Source organism: Thermobia domestica, chromosome 7 (assembly GCF_964235325.1).
Source record: "Thermobia domestica chromosome 7, izTheDome1.hap1.1, whole genome shotgun sequence".
Taxonomy (NCBI): Eukaryota; Metazoa; Arthropoda; class Insecta; order Zygentoma; family Lepismatidae; genus Thermobia; species Thermobia domestica.
Window position 1 is genome coordinate 200,855,352 of NC_137460.1, and position 19,801 is coordinate 200,875,152.

General features: G+C 34.9%; 1 protein-coding gene across 1 annotated transcript in view; it reads left to right on the top strand.

The window, feature by feature from the left end:
* Window positions 1–19,222, top strand: part of Vps53 (vacuolar protein sorting 53) — a 121,485-nt gene extending 102,263 nt beyond the window's left edge. The window contains exons 15-16 of the mRNA XM_081765753.1: window positions 462–618; window positions 18,884–19,222. Coding sequence (XP_081621879.1) covers window positions 462–618; window positions 18,884–19,090 — 364 coding nt within the window. The 3' untranslated portion in view covers window positions 19,091–19,222. The remainder of the gene's footprint in view (window positions 1–461; window positions 619–18,883) is intronic.
* The last annotated feature ends 579 nt before the right edge of the window (window positions 19,223–19,801 follow it).

A 19,801-nucleotide genomic window follows, 5' to 3' on the forward strand; every position in this document is an offset into this window, starting at 1 on the left:
CAAGGTTAATTTTTATAATTTAAGTCATGTGCGAAATCTTTGTTTTACAATATGGAATTTAGATAAAGAAAGTGAACTTCATATAGAATTTGTTTTTATATTGTCATTCAGATACACTCACTCAGCTTCTTTAATTATTTAATTCCTTCATTAAGAAATCTAGTTTCAGTAACAGAAAGCTTATATAGGATGAATTACTATATAATTTAAAAATACATTTATAATTAACACAATAAATGAAAGTGAGAATGTGATATAAAAAGAAGTATTTCAAATTATTCATGATTGAGTTAGTTAAAAAAAATAGTAAATAAATCTTTAACACCAACCTGAAGCAAAACAGAATACTTTTAAATTCATAGCTTACGATTTTATATACACACTTAAATATATATGCATCTACTAACATATACAACACGTTTCTAAAATAACAGTAGTAATTTGTGCTCTATTTTTCAAAGGTACACAAAGATCGTCGTAAAAGGTATGACAAAAGCTGAAATGATATTGAAGGTTGTGATGGCGCCTACCGATCCAGCTAAAGCTTTTGTAGAGCAGTATGTGAAGTTGCTCCCAGAAACAGATCCTACAGAATTTCAAAAAGTGCTGGATATGAAGGTAAAACTATACTATTACGTACAGCAATAGAATTAGTTAACTTTGAATTGTAACTTACACTTAATACGATTATAATTGAATGAATGAGGAAATAAAGATGATATGAGGTGCAGTACTCGTTCCAAAAATTTTTGAGTCGCGACTACTATCAAATATGCATGTATATATGTATGTATGTATGCATACATGTATGCATGTATGTATCTCTGTATGTATGTATGCATACATGTATGCATGTATGTATCTCTGTATGTATGTATGCATACATGTATGCATGTATGTATCTCTGTATGTATGTATGCATGGATACGTGTATGTATGCATGTATGTATGTATGCATGTGTGTATCTGTATGTATGTATGTACGTATGCAAACATATATGCATGTATTCATGTTGTGTGTATGCATGTATGTATGTATGTATATATGCATGTATCTATGTATGCATGCATGTATGTCTGCATGCATATATGCAGATATGTATACATGTACGTACGTATTCATGTATGTATTTATGCATGTGTGTAGTATGCGTGCATGTATGTATCCATGTATGTAGTATGCATGTATGTATGAATGCATATATGCATGTATGTATTCACATATGTATGTATGCATTCACATATACATGTATGTATGGATGGATGCATGCATGTATATATGCACATATGTATGTATGTATGTATGCATGTATGTCTGCATGCATAGGCTATATGCAAGTATGTATACATGTATGTACGTATGCATGCATGTATGTATGTATGTGTGCGTGTATGTATGTATGTATGCATGTACGTATGTATGCATGCATGTATGTATGTATGTATGTATGTATGTATGCATATACGTATGTGTATGTTTGCATGCATATATGCATGTATCTATGATGCATCTATGGATGGATAGATATTTGTATGTATGTATTCATGGATGTATGTATGTACGTATGTATACAGGTTGCGGAAAAAGTCCCGGAATGATCCAATATCTCGCGAAGTGTAAAGATCAGCAAAACAAAAATAACACGTGTTAAATAATTTTGAAAAAGCTATCCAATGATATTAAACACAACTCCCTATCCCCACCCCCTTCGGGTGTACGAGGGGTAACTTTAACATTTTAAATGGAAACCCCAATGTTTTATTGCACATTTCGATTCTCCAGAAAAAGTGACAGTGATTTGACCCAAAATTGAAAACAGTGCCTTCACGGATCGCACTTGAATCGACACACACACAAAAAAAGGAACGCAAAACATTATGAAAATGTGGTATCTCGGCATCGTACTTTGTGGCCATGCGGTTAGCGTACTGGACTGTGGTCCTGAGATCGATTCCCGCGCAGAGTAACATTTTTATGTGATCTTTTACACCCAAATAATGAATTCATATATTTGAACTTCAATAAAAAAAAATTATGTACTTGTCCATATTTATAAGAAAATACAAATGGCGAAAAAAATGGTTTATTTTTATTGTAAGTAACCCTATTACTAAGAACTACTTCATTAAGCTAGTTTGCAAAACAATCATCGAAATTTGTATTCTATGTAACTTCAAAAAAGTGTTAATTAAAGTTAAAACATATGGAATTTATTTGGGGAAATAAAAGAAAGAAGATTGCCTTGAACGCGGATCGAATTCACAACCTCTGACTTCGTAAGCCCGTATGCTAACCGTACGGCCACAGAGCACGGAACTGACAGTTAGTATTTTCATAACGTTTTGGTGCACCACCTTTTATTGTGTGTCGATTCAAGCGCTATCTGCGAAGACACTGTTTTCAATTTTGGGTCAAATTACTATCACTTCTGGAGAATCCAAATATGCAATAAGAAATAGGTGTTCCCATTTAAAATTTTAAAGTTACCTCTCGTAGACCCGAAGGGGTAGGGGATATGGGGTTGCGTTTGGTATCGTTGGATAGATTTTTAAAACCAATTTAACACGTGTTATTTTTGTTTTGCTGATCTTTATACTTCGCGAGGTATTGGACCGTTCCGGGACTTTTTCCGCACCCTGTATATACAGTATATATATATATATGCATGTATGTATCTATCTATGCATACATGTATGTCTGTATGCATATGCAAGTATGTATGTATGTGTATGTATGTATACATGTATGTACAGCTACTTACTTAAGTACCTGGACCCCTGACTGTTATAATTCCATTACTTGGGGTCCAGGCCATTTGCAGTTGTGAGAACGCCTAGACAGATGCAACCCAACTTACGCGTAGCTTTTCTCAGCACTGATGCATGTATGTACAGCAGTTGGTAGCCCTGATCCACGTGTTTATGCAGGTAAAATTGTAAAGTAGGCGACTAACGAAACAGTTCTCCATTCTAAGATGAATCTCTGTGGTTTAGATCGTGTTTTCCAAAGAACATCATATATTAATCTCAATATTGCTGTGTATGTAATATATTATTTCTTTATATACTGTATGTTTAGAAAATAAAATATTGACCTCGCATAAATAAGGAAATGCTTGAAAGTAGCTGAAAATATCAAATTTAAAACAACTGTTGGAAATAAGTTTGTAAATGATTGCCTCCATTAAGAGACCTCCAGTTCTCCTTATTCCAACATCTTTTTCTTTCTGGAGGAGAGAAGATCTTGCTTGTCACACTGAGAATGTATTGAAATTGAAATTGAAACATTTGAAAAAGTTTCAACCTGGCCGGGATTCGAACCCGGGACCGACGAATAGAAGTTGAATACGCTAATCACTTACCTACCGCGTCACTTCAACTTTTATCTAAACTATTAGCTAGTTAATATCGTTGCATGTAAGGCTGTACAAAATACTAATGCTCGTATAAAAAGATGTTCCTTGTGAGTTGCACAATGACTTACTCGAGATTTCCTTGTTTAACTCGAAAACAAGTTATACGAGGAAAACAAGTTATACCTTCGTCAATGAGGAAAATATTACGAAATGTTCTTCAAGTTGAGGGTACCTCATCGTTTTTAGCTGCTCCCGATTTACATTACTACTATTCTTCCTCATTGTAACTTCCAAATTTCCAAAGAAGAGAAGCCGGCAGCATTTACGCCGATCCCAAGAGATTCAGTATTCACGCGCTACCTTAGCCAGCTGTTTGAAGTTGGTCATGTAAAATGTCCAGAAAGATTTGGGCAAGAGAACAAAACCTAACCAACCCCTGCTGGGCTTCTAACCCGTTCCTCCGCCTCCTCCTCCTCTTATTATTATTATTATTATTATTATTATTATTATTATTATTATTATTATTATTATTATTATTATTATTATTACTTTTACTATGGACTCATATAGTAAAACTGCAAGCTTATTTTAATGAAAAAAAAGTGTTACGAAAATTTTAAAAAGTAATCGGTAAATCTTTGAGTATTATTTTTAATCCTATTTTAATGAAAAAAGTGCTATGAAAATTTAAAAACTAAATTAAAAATCCTTGGGCAGGGTTTGAACCCACGCGAAAAACTATTTTTATTATAAGATGTTGCGCTAACATACTCGGCTACGAGGGCCGATTTACTTTCCGCTATATGTAGGTCATGACTCTGGATGTCCTATCTGCATCGGCCAATAAAATCAGAGGATATCTGAAATTCTTGAAATCCGCGAAAATGCAAGCCGGCAGACATTATTTTCGCATTGTTTGAATTGAATCACACGTGTAGAAAAAGAAAGTTCTATTTTTATTTTCCGTAACTACTACTTTACTGTTTTATCTTTGTATGAGGAATTTGTGGTAGATTGGTAAATCACGAAACTCGTATGGCAGAGACATGGGTTCGAATCCCGTCGTGACAATTTTTTTCTTAATTGGAAGGTATTGTTTACGTAATTGATTTTGTAATTGTTATTCCTTTATTATTATTATTATTATTATTATTATTATTATTATTATTATTATTATTATTATTATTATTATTATTATTATTATTATATTGAAAAGTCGAGACTTGGCTACATATTTCATATTTTATGAATTTTCTGATTGGATTTCAAGTCTTTTTGTTGAATAAATAACACACTTCATTGTAGGAGGTTTGGACGAAGAAATATTATCTTGTTGCTTTTTATTTGTTTACTTACACGCTACACGAAGCCTGGATACTGCATTTCACGTTTCTATATCTACGTCAAGTACCCTAAAGGTTTTGATGATCATAAGAGAGTAAATGAATAAGTGATGAGATCAATGAGCTTTACATATTAACAACATTTAAAGTATCAGGTTGTCGGAAAACTCATCACGTATTTCGGTAAAATATGACAAATGATGATTTGTGGATCTATTAGTGTTATTCGGATCATGCAATGATTATGTCACGAATAGCTAAGATGTTGAGCGTTTTGTGTATTAATATTGCTTTTTGTTTGGTTTGGTTTTACAGATTTGACCAGAGATGGCGTGGGTCAATGAAAACGACCCACGACCCACTGATCCACCACCCACAGTGACCCACAACCCACCATGACCTACGCCGACCACCACCTACCATGAACCACTGACCCACCAAAACACATCGTCATCAACTCTGACACATGATCTACTGCCTCTTCTCTACCGACTAAAGAGTTTATACTTGTAATAAAACCCAAGTTGTCAAATTCTAACTAATCGGAGTTTGAATTTCTACGGTCAATCGCTCAAGCACCGCTCTGTTACAATAACGATGGATCTCACCTTTACGATATAAAATGGTAAATTGTTTGTCATGGACAAAATTACGATGAATTTCAATTAAATTATCATGGTCTCAGTATTTCCTTGTTGAATTATCGATACTTTTCAGTGGAAAAACGAATGAAATTTGAAAGTCCCAAATCAAGGTAAGTAAATCAACATACAGAAGCTTACATTACAAATTTTATATCTGTTTTTCTCACAACTTTATGGGTTGATTGCCCTGTGCTCTAAGCACTCCATATAATAAACAAGCTTCAGCATTTATTATAAAGCGCATGGTAAGCATATATGAATATATGAGGTGAAGCATTGTATTTTTTTTTTTTTTTTTGAGTTGAGTTGATTTTGAATTTAACGTCCCTTTCAGCACTGAGGGTATATGAGACGTGGACCTACGGATTAACGTGAATTCGAATCACATCAGCTCCCGCCGGGAATCGAACCCAGCTGTATTTCTTCTTTCTCAATTTCTTTCTCAACTAATATCGATCGTTTTCGATTATTTTTACAAACTAACTATCTACCATATGTAGAAAGTGCTCCCCTCCCCATAAAGGAGAATGTTAAAAAATGCTAGGAGACGTACTGTTCATTTTCAATAAAGAGTTAATAACTGAATTTCAGCTCCGTAAGTTTAACGGCTTGTGAGATACTCAATTTTTTTCGCAAATATTCGGATCCCCGCTATCCCTTGGGATATTATTATAATGAACGCAATATTATAACATCACAGTTTGGATTAAGGCCTAACTATATACCAAAAGCCATTTTATTTTACTGCAATTTGACCGTGATGATTAGGCACACATAGTAAGATTCAATTTTTTATACAATAATTTAAATATTAAAGTGATTCAAAAGTGTATTTTTTTCCAGTAGTTAGCTCCTCTAAAACTCACAGGCTGTGTGTCTCGAAAGCCAAATAGAAGTATAAGATATATTACGATTACAATTACAAATATCAATATCCAAAAATGCTTCAAGTTCTTTTTTCACTTAGAGATACTCATCTCAGGTAAGTAAACAGAAATAAGTGAAAAAGAAAAATGAAGGACTTGAAAGTAAAACGTGGACAAATTGACCAGTGTTCAGAAACATGTTTTTAAATCACGCTCGACCCTACTCACAGGAGCTAAACACGCGGTTCTGGTAAGTTGGAGTAGCATAAATATAGCAAAAACCAAGCGTCTGTTGCTGGCGGTCTTCGTGGCCGAGTGTACTAGCGTAATGGGCTACTAGTTATAATTGCTTTTGGTGTGGGTTCAAACCCGGGCCAAAGAAAGTATTTTATTTTTATATTTTATTTTTAAAATTTTCAAAACACATTTTTCATTAAATAAGACGAAAATAATACTTAAAAAATTATTCCGTTACGTGTGCAGTTTTGCTATACGAATCCACAGTATAAGTAGTAGTAGTAGGAGGAGGAGCGGGTTGGAAGCCCCGCAGGGCTCGTTTTGTTCCACCTTAAGTGCCATGATATAAATTTAACCTGAACTGCTTCTTCAATTTTCTTTTTCTTCAGTTCCAACAGTGACAATTTTCTTTTATTACTACTATAATACACAATACATACACCAGAAGGTTTGGACAATCACAAGCTGCAACCAATCAGAAACGTGTTTTTAGTTTCTGTGGCTAGGGTCGAGAGTGAAAAAAATATGCTGTTCAGAAGATGCTGTCTACAATGCAGTGAACAGAGTGGGTCGGTGGGTCACAGTGGGTCATAGTGAGTGATGAATCACGGTGGGTCGCCGTGGGTCACGGTGTGATGGGTCGCAGTGGGTCACATGCTGTTGACCCACGACCCACTCAGAAAACTAGATACATTTTACCCACTGAAACACTCCAACTCTGATGAATTTGACAACACAGAAGATAAAAGACCAAAAATTGCATGTTCACCATATTTTATTGTTTTGCTTCAGGCAAGAGAAGAACGCGCGAATAGTGTTTGTGATTTTTACTTTCATCAGTGTTTCTGTGTTTTTGTCCCTGTTCTTAAAGAGTTAGTGGAAAAACTGTAAAAGTGAGTAAAACGCGTAAAAATAGGAAACAAGATATTGAGGAAGGTGCGTTAAATTAGTTAACTTAAAAAAAAATAATCCAGTGCCCTGAAACACCAGATTCCAATCAATATGAGTATCTGTCGAATGACATGCCGTGAAAAATCAGGGCCCGAGGCGAGAGCATACGGCAGCGCCTCCGTACATATGAGTTGTCAATTTAAAGTTGACTTCTCTGAACTATTGTTTCTGCATAATAATCTACTATTTTATCATGTCTGAAATCAGAAAGTTTCAGCATGGTTACACTAGAATCGTGAAAATGTGTAATTACTTAATTCAGTGCACACCCAGTTTTTTCCGTCTCCCAAAACAGTGATGTCTTAGAATAGTGGCTTAAGCGTTAGTTTCATAATGTTGGGGACGCGGGTTCGATTCCGGCTGTGGCAATCCAGGAAATTTTTATAATTCGCAATATTGATAGTTCTGATGTATACTAACATGAAAAATATTCAATTTCTCTGGGTCTAAGAGTTGAGACGACTTCCTTCACAGGTGAAATGCCAACAATACAAAATTACGTCATCCGTATCGTAACTGTACGTCATTCATTCGTAACTGTCTGGAAAGTAAATTCATTTGGTAAACTTTAAGGAAAGGTTTCATTCCGCAAGGTTTTACCCAAGTGAGATTTTCGTTCGTGAGGTTTTGGACGGCGAGGTTTTGACCAAGCGAGATTTTAGCTCGTAAAATTTTGGGCGGCGAGGTTTTGGCCACGCAAGGTTTTGGCCCGCGAAATTTTGTCCGTATTCCATTCCAAACACTACAAGAACACGAACACAGAAATACTGAGGACAGTTAAAATTCCGACCTTGCGACCTTGAATTCGAACCGCTAGTGGATTGCGCCTCATGATCAGAAGCCGAACGCCCGAGATTACTCGGTTAGTGCTACCGGCTCAATTTGCCACAAATTCCTCATATCAATATAAGAAAATAAACTAGTAGCTATGGAACAAAACATAGAACTGTCTATTTCGACACATGTTGATACAATTCAAACAATGTAAAAATAATTTCTGTCATCTTTTCTTCTTTGGAAATTAGAAGTTATGGTAAAGACGAAATGTAATGTAAACCGGGACCATCCCTGCAACCGATGACGTAACCTCAACTTGAAGAACGTTTCGTAATATTTTCCTCATTGAGAAACGTGTACATAACTTTTTTTTGAGTTGAACAAGGAAATCTCGAATAAGTCATTAAGACACACACACAAGCATTAGCATCTTATTCATATTTTTCCCTGAAATGATTTTAACTAGGTATTAGTTTGGGTGGAAGGTTAAGTGGCGCGGTAGGTGAGTGGTTAGCGCATTGAACTTCCATTCTCTGAACCCGGGTTCGAATCCCGGCCAGGCTGAAACTTTTTCAAGTGTTTCTATTGTTTCAATTTCAATTTCAATGCATACTCAGTGTGACAAGCGAGATCTTCTCTTCCCTAGAAAGAAAAAGGTGTTGGAATAAGGAGAATTGGAGAAGGTTTGTCAATGGAGAAAGTTATTTACAAACTTATTTCCAGCAGTTGTACTAGATTTGATATTTTCGTCTATTTTCAAGCATTTTCTGATTCATGTGTGATCATTGTTTTTATTTCTTTGAATATACAGTATATTATAATGAAATAATACATTACATATTGAGATTAACATATTGAGCAATATTGAGATTAACATATGATGTTCATTGGACAAACGTTCTGAACCAGAGAGATTGATCTCAGAATAGAGAAATGTTTCGTGCGTCATCTACTCACAATTTTACTTGCATAAAGACTTAACTCAGTGCTAGCAACTGCTGCCAGTGCCGAGAAAAGTTACGTGTATGTTGGGTTGCATCTGTCTGGGCGTTCTCTGATGCAAATGACCTGGACCCCAAGTAATGGAATTATAACAGTCAGGGGTTCAGGTATTTATGTAAGTGGCTGTACGTATGCATTCATGTATATATGCAAGCATGTATATATTCATGCATGTATGTGTGTATGCATGAATATATGTATGTATGTATGCATGCATTCATGTGTGTATGTATGTATGCATTATGTATCCGTCTGTCTGTTCCACTATAACTTTCGTAAAACTTATTTGATTTTGATGAAACTGCTGTCCTTCCACTTGCTGAAATAAAAATAACCTTATAATTTGAGATTGCAATCCATCAAGTAAAAAGCGGTGAAATCCACCCTATGTTGCAAATTTATACATAAATATGGAAGACAACTTTGCAATATAAACCACGTAAAAAATTTTTGATTACAACAGAACATATTTTCTTCAAGTAATTGTGAATATTCCTCAGCTTGAGGTTAAAATCTTCCAAGAATGAGAGAGTGAATTCCCCTTTCCTTAATTTTAATAATGTATTTCATGATATTTTTTTGTTGAAAAGAATTCAAAAAGGCGTAATATTTCGTACTTTTCTTTCAGTCTTCTCGATTATCCTCTAGCAGGGAGTTACAATTAGTAAAAAAAAAAGTAGTGGATTTACCCTCCTAGTCAGGGCCGGCCTTAAGCCGATTGGACCGATTGCTCCCAATCGGCCCTCGCGCATAAGGGGGTCCCGCGCTAGTGCCGTCTACACTACTCTTCAGTCATCTATTCTCCGGTGCTGTTTTAACAGCATATTAGGTCTCAGAGCAAACTAGTGAGTTGTGATCCCTATGACCAGGGCGCTTTAAATTGCTGTGTGACCGCGCCCTGCTATGACTAAATTTGCTTCTAATACATGTAATTAATACATGCCATTCTGTTGGTGGGACCATCAATGCTTGCGTTGCCCCGACCAAGTGCCTATGGTACCGTTAAGATGGTTCTGCTATTCTCGGCTGTCAAGTACACATATCATATTGCATCCATGGATTCCACAAGGGAGGGTATGGCCTCCCCCTAACAAGTAAATGAATAGTTTGTATTAAATTTCAGAGCACAGGCAAATATTTCCTGAATTTAATACGGCAGTAGTTTATGTTTTTTAGTTTACAACTTCTGTTGTAAAAATAGATATTATATCCAGGGAGTATTCTGTACACCACTAACACTTCCCCAAATTTCCTTACACACACCCCTGGGAGTAAAAATATTGTTTTCTTTGAGTTTGTATAAAACTGTATATCGTTATTCTGGATGCACACCCTCTTTTATTTTGAACACTCCACTAAGTAAAAGTTCCTGGTGTTTTTACTAATTATGTCATGTGATACTACCGTGAATACCGAGATGGTATCAAATAAATCAGCCTTAGTGCGACTTCTTTGCATATCCTTTCTCTTATTATAGCTATATTAAAAACACAAAACCAGGGGATATAAGCGATTAGAGTACGCGCGTTTGGCGTGGGAGACCCGGGTTCGATTCCCGGCGGGAGCTCATGTGTTTCGGATTCCACGTTAATCGGTAGGTCCACGTCTCTTATAGCCTCGCTGCTGAACGGGACGTGAAACTCAAAATCAAATAAATCAAAACCAGAGAGTATACTTTGCCCTTTCCTGCAAAAAAATCCCGTGGAGTATTTTTTTTTTTTTTAAATCAGGTCAGGAAGACCAATGTATACTGGCGCGTACTGAAGAGGTGGCTGCTTATGAAGGTTTGTCTTCTAACTCGAATAATCCAATGGAAAGAATGTTATCCTTCTTCTATCAGTTCCTTAAGGTTTGTGATCGTCTCATCACCATTCCACTTTGTCTGCAGTCGATAACCATTTCAAGCCGATTATGCCTTTCATAAGTAGTACCTACGATGTCCTCGCTACTGTGCATTAAGTTTTCCTGACTTGAATTATTTTCAAAAAGATACAGTTGTTAAGAAATCTTTAAACCAACGAATTTCTTACAAATATAAACTTATGGAAGCATAGATTTCACTACTGTATTTCTCGTAAAATTCTAGCCCAATTTGATATATTACGTGGCCCACTTCCTATTTAAAGAAAAAAGTAAAGCGAGATAAAAGATGCCGACTTCAAGATGGCGTCCATAATAAGCATACCCTCAAATAGATGTCTACTTCCTGACGGTGTCAGTTAATGTGTGTTTCTTTTTCATTGCTTTACCCGTTTTATAAATAAAATGACATTTTCAAACTTGAAACATATTGTTATGGATTATTCTGATCAATCAGGTTTTCGGCCACTGCGGCCGTCTTTATGGACGGAAGCATTTTAAATTTTGCTTATGCTCGTTTCTTGATATTCCACACTTTTCTGCCAAGTTTGGTCAAGAAATTAGATTTTGACATCGATAGGTTTACTTACTTGTAAGGGAAGAAAACTATGAAATACTGGTACAAAACTTTCTTGAAATATTGCGAGGCAAAAGGGTAAACTATGTGTTTTAAAATTCATTCACTGTCTGCATTTCCATTGGAGTTATTTCTCTGAAAAATTAGCTGCTATAAACAATGAACAGGGTGAGCGTTTTCACCAGAATATTTTGCAAATGAAAAAATGTTATAAAGGAAAGTGGGACCTATCCATGACGAGAGATTACGGTAGTTCCTCCTGAAAGAGGACTCCACAACATAGAAACAGAAAAATGTTTCGTAACTCTTTGCCGTTAATCATTTTTCTTAATTAAGCTAATAAGTAAACATGCAGAGTGTTCCGTTAATAAACTGACAAACTTATCATGTGTGTTCAGGATCTCAATACAAGAAAAATGTTTTTCTTTTGCTTTGGTTGGAAACGCTTAATTACGGAGAGAGAGCTAATTAAAAATAACTACTGGAATTGTTCATTCGTACGAAGTTTGTCGGCTTTTCCCGGAACACCCTGTAAATGAATACGTAATAACGATATACTCGTAGGTTTGTAAATGATGAGTTTGCAATTTTAGTATCACATACATGTATTTCTTTCATTAAAACTTAGAATTTATCTTCATAAACACCTTTTATTTTATATTTCAAATTGCATTTACTCCTGTCAGCAGTTAAGGCAATTTGAAGCTCTATTAAGCTTTTGAAATGAAATGAAACTTATTTTTTCTTTCTTTCTTTCTTTCTTTTTTTTTTTTTTTTTTTTTTTTTATTTGACGTCCCAGGATTTGCTCTTAGGACACAGATGATTTATGAAAAAGAGTGATTATGAAATTAAATTTTGTATTCTCTGCTACCGGGAATCGAGATCGGGCTCGAGACTATGTATATCACAAGCGCACGCGCTAACCACTAGACCAGCAGCAAGAGCGCAATATATATATATATATATATATATTGCTTCAAGTTAGTTGTAAACCTGGGGCCCCGCAAAATGTCCACTCGGGCCCCGCACTACCTAAGGCCGGCCCTGCTCCTAGTTCCCCGCTTCCTGTATTTCTTCTATTGTTCAACGATACATTTTCTACAATCCATTCGGTTCTAATACAATGCAATATGTATTTTATTTGTGTCTTTCCCGTAATCCCCAGTGCGTGAGATTAAAATCAGTGAAGAATGAGCAGTAAATTCAGCGCCCTCATGTTGTATGGATTACTCCCTCCCCATTCAATTTAAAAATATTTTCCTCGATGATTTGCCTTACAACTCCTCGATTTTAGTGTAGTATGTCGTACATTTTCAAGGCTTTACAACATTCGCTTTGCATGGAGGCAGGGTTTAAACCAGCTGGTGTTTTCAAAAAAAAAAAAGAAAAAAAAAAGTTAAAATCAAAAAGCAAAAAATGTTCGTAAAAGTGTAAGTGTTCGTAAAATCTTGAACACACATTTGTGAGTTATCACGTTTCACTCCCATATAATTATTCGTATTATATTCAGACCTAAATTCCCCATTCATTACTCAAAGATATTATACTTGTAAGCAACTTTTTTCTTTTTAATAAGTTTATGAATGTGACTTTTTTATAGTTTCTTATTATTGTTATGCAGTTGCAATCAAAGAAAAATTCTAAATATTGTTTCGTTTTAATAATGTTTACTATTGATAAAATACATCGATATGCCGTACTGTTTTTAGGAGGGGGGGAGTTGTCATACAAACACCACGAGAGGGATTTATTAAAATCAGAAGTATCTTTGGTATCCATTTATGTATAAATGGGTCAGAGCCAAAGTGTACTCATGGTATTTTTATTCACTTTTCATACTGATATGCAAATTAAGTCGTTGTATTTCTTTAACTTGGACTAAATTAGCTCTTCTGTACTCTGCAGTATTTTGAAATTATCCATATGTAATTCAGTATAATGGTTTCACTTGTGCAACTGTTTATCTTTTTGTCATTCTGAAATGACTCTTGATAATTATACTAAAAAGTATATAAAGATCAGTACAACGTATTTTTATCAGGAGTCCTTCGTGAGTGAGTCGACAGACGTATAGCATTTGTGAGCACCGGTTTCGAGTTCAAGAGGAGGACAATTTCTCTCGGATGTAAACCGAGAAGCGGTTTAGATTCCACTTTATGTGACACCTTCCGGCATAACCCGGTTGTTGCATTATAACACCAAGGCGAAGCAAACTGATTTCTTTCTATATGTGATATAAATACATAGAGCAAATTATTTAAACCAAAAAACCTGGTTTAAACCAAAAAACCGGGTTTAAACAAAAAAAAAAACAGGTTTTTTGTTTTTTTCAATAAAAACCATGGTTTTTGCCAACTCTGCATGGAGGTGAAATCAGTAAAGAATAATGTAGAGGTTCCGCTCCCGATTTTTTAAAGAGTTTTCCAAGAACTTATATAAAACTTTTTCGGTAAATGTGTATTTGTATTGTGGCAATAAAAAGCTGCAACAGAATTCCGGGAAATTTTGACTGCCCCTCGTATATGTATATATATAAGATCAAGTTTCAAGTTATATTTCATAAAAAGGTTAGATTTTCATGGAATGTGGCGTATACCTATTGGGAATTCATAAACATTTTCAGTACCAGGATTTAAAAGCAATCAAGTACGAGATAGTGGACCCCTTCCTTCTCCCCCCCCAAAAAATTTTTTTTTAAAAAATGTTCTATGATAACTGTCTTAAATATGAAATTGTAACAGATCCATGTCTTTATTGAGGTTTTCACAAAATTCCCACTCTTGCAATTAAGTCAATCAAGTATCAGAACTCAGTTAACCTCTCCTGAAGATTTAAATAAAAATTCTATGGTAACTTGTGTTAAAAGAAAAATGCAATTTTGTCAAATATGGTCAATTTTTCTCAGAATTTCCAATCGCCTTAATTGTTTGTAGTTGAAATGGGCGAATAATATATAACCTTTTCCCCAGTTTTATATAACATATTTTACTGAATATTTTTCAAACACACTCAGGTTTCTTGTTGGAGATCAAAGACATACTCCTATAGTTTAGGGTTGAAAATAGTGAGAAGCAGAATGGATCGTTTCACTAAAACATAGCATTACTATTTAACAAAGTATTCAGCACAAGTAAAGAAATAATAAGTGGCAGCCCAAAAATAAGAAGTATGAATTTTTCCAGTTAATATAAACAGGACCGAATGCAATTATATCCTAGGAGGAGGAAAGTGAGAATAACGGCACCACTACCAATGACTATTACTTGCTTAGCAAACGTGAATGAGACCAATTCTTGCTACCGTTAATCATTCTTCAGTGTTACATAGCTTTGTAACATAAATCCAACTCAGAAAATGAATGTCAAATAATAATAATAATAATAATAATAAATAATAATAATAATAATAATAATAATAATAATAATAATAATAAATAATAATAATAATAATAATAATAATAATAATAATAATAATAATAATAATAATAATAATAATAATAATAAATTTACCGAGTGAATAACTAATAATGTGAAGCAAATTCTACTAACAACTTCTCTTCCATTTTCTACTTGCTATCTGTTTATATATTACAATAAGTTGTGTTAAGTATTTCCTTTCTGTTTCGGTCTAATCACAATGAAAAATAGCAGAATAGGACAGAATAACCTCACTACATTTGGGCTATTTTTCCGTATACATTTACTAAAATTATAAACTAAGACTTACTTATATAACATATCTTCCACATATTTGATAAGAGATCCTGAAAGCGAGATCTTCAAGTTTTCTTTTTCTGTAAGATGGAGAATTAAATCTTCGTCATTAAACAAAATGTTTTATCCTTTCTTCTCTAAACGCGAATGCAATGTTAAGAGAAATGCTGTGTCAAGTTACGCACTGAAACTTGTCTTGTCTTGTCTTCTTCACCATTATCGGTGTTACTTATAAAAAAGCATCAGCTATTATAAGCCAGTATGCTATTAACTGTTGCTATAATAATGTTGCTACTACGGAAATGAAATTGTAACAATTAAGAAGTTTATTTCAACAATATTGTTTGTGCTTTACAAAATATTATGTGCAGCACTTAGTTACAGAAACGTAACAATAAGCCCTAAAGCAGTGCTATTCAACCAGGGATACGCGATGATGTTTCTAGGGGTACGTAATCGCAAAATAAGCATATTTCCAATATTTATTAAATGATCATAGTTGGAGATTTTTTTCTTTTCAATGGACGATTTTCGACATAACGTCACGCGCGTCTAATATTTCCAAAGTTCCTGAAATACTTTCTAGAAATCAAGCAAGAAGATAAAACACAAGATTGGATAACAAATCCTTTTAGCACTTCTGCATTGAATAATTGTAATCTTCCTTTGAAGTTGAAAGAAAGTCTGTTGGATATGTCTGTTAACAGTTCATTGCAAATGAAATTCAATAACTTGTCAATTTGTGACTTTGTGTCAGTGATTTATGCTCGAAAAGAGTACAATGAAATTAGTGACAGTGCTTTCTCACAACTTCTTCCATTTCCATCAACATATTTGTGCGAAGAAGGTTTCTCTGCATTAAGATTAATGAAAACGAAGCACAGAAATTGCTTGAATCCAGAAGCAGCTCTAATTCTCGCACTCTCGAAGATTCGACCAAGAATCGAGAAGTTGACGTCCCGGAAACAAGCTCACTCATCTCATTAATAGGTTGGTTCTAAAGTTACTTTTAATTTTTGAATTTTTAACATTGTCCTCAGTGTGCGAATTATCAGGAAGGATGAGGAGAAAATCCTCTCAGTAGAACTGGATGTCTCCCATAAGTTTTGAAATTTCCATGTTATTTATTTATTTATTTATTTTTTCGGATGTGCACTTTATCCCCCTGTAAATAGTCTTTCAATTGGCACACTGATTGTCCTTTTGTTGGTCTGTATTTGTTCCCCTTTAGAATCAACAGAACATGTGTATTAAGTTCAATAAGTTCATTTCGATTTAATTTCTTTTCAACAGCTTCAGGAGTTCACAATTGGATGGGGACTGTGTCTAGGGATACGCGGGAGAAAAAGGTTGAATAGCACTGCCCTAAGGATACTGTACACTATGTAGAACATACTGTATGTTTCACAATAGCTGAAAGACCCGCAAACAAAACATAGGCCAGTGCAAATATGAATTAAGACAGTGCGGAATACAATATCCAAACAGGTTCCGCAATGAGCTACAGTTGGCATTGCGATACAACAATAAAGACTGCGGTGCACCTATGTCAAATCGATCGGTTAGGTCAGTGGTTCCCGACATTTTGACTGATGACAAGACTTTGCTGAACGCCAACGAACTCGTGACACACTCACTTGATTTTGTATTACAATAACATAAGTTATAATAGTGTAAGGCTAAGGTTCTATGCAGTAGTGACTCTTATGTAGTATTAAGCATTCTTGCTGTCACTGAAGGCGTTGACTGGTACAGTGTCTCAAAATTGATTTTATCTAATCATTAGATGATTTTAAAATTGTGCGACACACTCTGTGGAACTGCATGCCACACCGGTCGCGTTCCGTTTTGCATAGGTGTCAGCCATATTCAATTAATGGATTAAAGACTACGCCTGGTGTGAACACCTTCATTTTCCTCTCTTGTTACTTACTGCCTGGTCGTTTGTTTGTTTCAATGGTGTTATTTTAGTTTCCTTTTCTTTTTTATATACAGAGAAGTTACATAATATTTGTAGAGTACGCAAAAGTTACATGGGATTGGTAGTCGATTTGATTGGAATTCAGTACGAAATAATTGAAACAGTCACATTTTAATATGACATTTCAAATGTTACATTTTCTTAATTATTTGGGGAAACTTTTATGTTTAATTATGTTCACGCTACTATGTAAATGCAGTTAAATAACATTGCCGAACTTCGAGCGCTGGCTCGTTACATCCAACGTCACGAAAGGAGCTAGAAGCGTGTCAAAATTTTACCACCCGCACTTGTAAAACCTTTAAACTGCAAATCAAATGAATGTAGTAACGAGAGAAATGGTATCCATCGCAACAATGCATTTCAAAATATTCGATAAATAGTCATAATTAAGCGTAAATAACTTTCTGGAAGGAAGAAAAAAAAAGCTGTCCTTCCCCCATGTAACGCCTCTCGCGAATCTCTCACGTAACGCACTTTTACTGAATAATTTTATCATGAATAAATTATTATGTTTGATGTGTTTTCCATAGTTTGGCATTAAACGAGTATTGCACACATTCGATTCAAAAGTACACGTGCTGCTTTTTTGCTTTTGTTACACATGTTTTGGCATGTAGAACCGTTCCTCCGTTTAGCCGCGTGGTTTGTGTCTCAATTCGTGGTGGGATCTAGATTCTTGAGACAGTGCTACTTGAATTATTGAAAGTAACGAACTCCGGTCTAAGAAGTCAAAAGTGTTACTATGGGATCTAATCTGCTAACTACTCATGACCCAGCTAAAGGCTATTTGGCTTGCCATACCCCTACGTCGGGTGTAACACCTAGCAATTTAGCTTAGTTGGCATGAAGGAACAAACTCTCGATCTTTGCGTACATTATTTATCCATATTCATGTAAATGCAGATATTTTGAGTATGTTACAGTATAGTTTTACTATTGAGAAGAAAAAATTAATTTTACATCCTGGAAATAAAAATCAAAACACAATTTTATTGTTTCTCTGATATCTTCGTCAGTGTGTCTTATTCTGCTACTCTACCAACTATAGAAAAATTTTCAAGGAAATAATAAATGCGTTCAATCCAATTCTATATCGGGTCATTAAAAATGTAGAAATTGTATCACTTCTTCGAAATTATACCTAGATGAAATGAACAAGCGTCAGTGCAAAGTTTTTCTTAAATGTTATATATTTATACAATAGCTTTCATTATTTAAAATTGTTAGTGGTAATGCCCCCGTCTTTTTTGGCTTTATACATTCAACGGTTCTTCGGAAGAAATACAACAAGATGAACCGCCCTACTGTTCTATGACGGTTTTCCGCCACAGTGTGCATTAGTACTCGCTATTTTTTCCCCTTGTAAAGGTTTTCTACTGAAGCAGGATTTTTACAAATGGACAGAACTTATAACCATGTTTTAGTTGGTAGCGCAGCGGAATTAAGAGACATTAAGCAACGGTTCGGTGAAGCCCTGTCAAGATGCAAGGTAAGAATAGTTTTTACTCCTCTCAGTATTAAATATGATTGTACAGCGATCTAAATAAATATAATTTTACTCTTTGCTTTCAGGGGCTGCGGAGAAATGAACAGAACTATTTGATTGAATTGTATAGATCCCAACTTCCGAACCCACCACCCCTTGACAGTGGTGGAGGCGGTGAACCAGCATCTGGTAATCCTGTATTCCCTATGCATTCATTCAGCGGAGTTAGTAGTCCAGAACACGAATCCAGTCGTATTAAAAAATTAGAGAAACTTATTAAAAAGAGATTGTAAAAGAGCTAATAATATGTACTCTGTAACAGCTGGCTTGGTTGCGACTAAGAATGAATAATTTCAATACATTCCACTGTATATTTATTTCAATATTGTATATTCATTGTAAATATATTTGTTTAAACATTTGTAGATATGTTTTTAATTATTAATTCGTGTTTCTGTTACTCTTGTCACAGTAATGTTCTTTCACTCTCTGCACTTACTAATACCGAAAACATACGAGGGGCATTTAAATTATTGTCACTGATACAGAAAGAAATTTATTTTCCCACAAAATCACACATTACAGAAATGCACTTCATCCACCTGTGTCAAGAGCTCTTACATCTCGTAAAAAAGAATATGGCGTTTAGTCAGCACGCCATATAAGACATCGAAGAAAGGAATATCGGGATAATCAAGGGTGTTGTGAAACGATAAAGAGTAAAAAACGTAGACGGGTGGGATGTAAAGGTGGGAGAGTGACGAAGTCAGTTGCAGTATGAACGATGTCCATGATCAGTGGATGATGTGTGGTTAGGCGTTGAGTGATATATTTCATGCGGAGAAATTGTGTGCAAGAAGAATAGCTGCGTGGGTCACAGAATTTAATACTAATTCATTGCTATTATGCAGAAGTACCGCCTTTAAACTAATTTTCGAGGAGTCTATGAAAATCGCCATTCATGTGACTGGTGTTCATGTCCAAGAGCCTCCAGAATTAGTAAC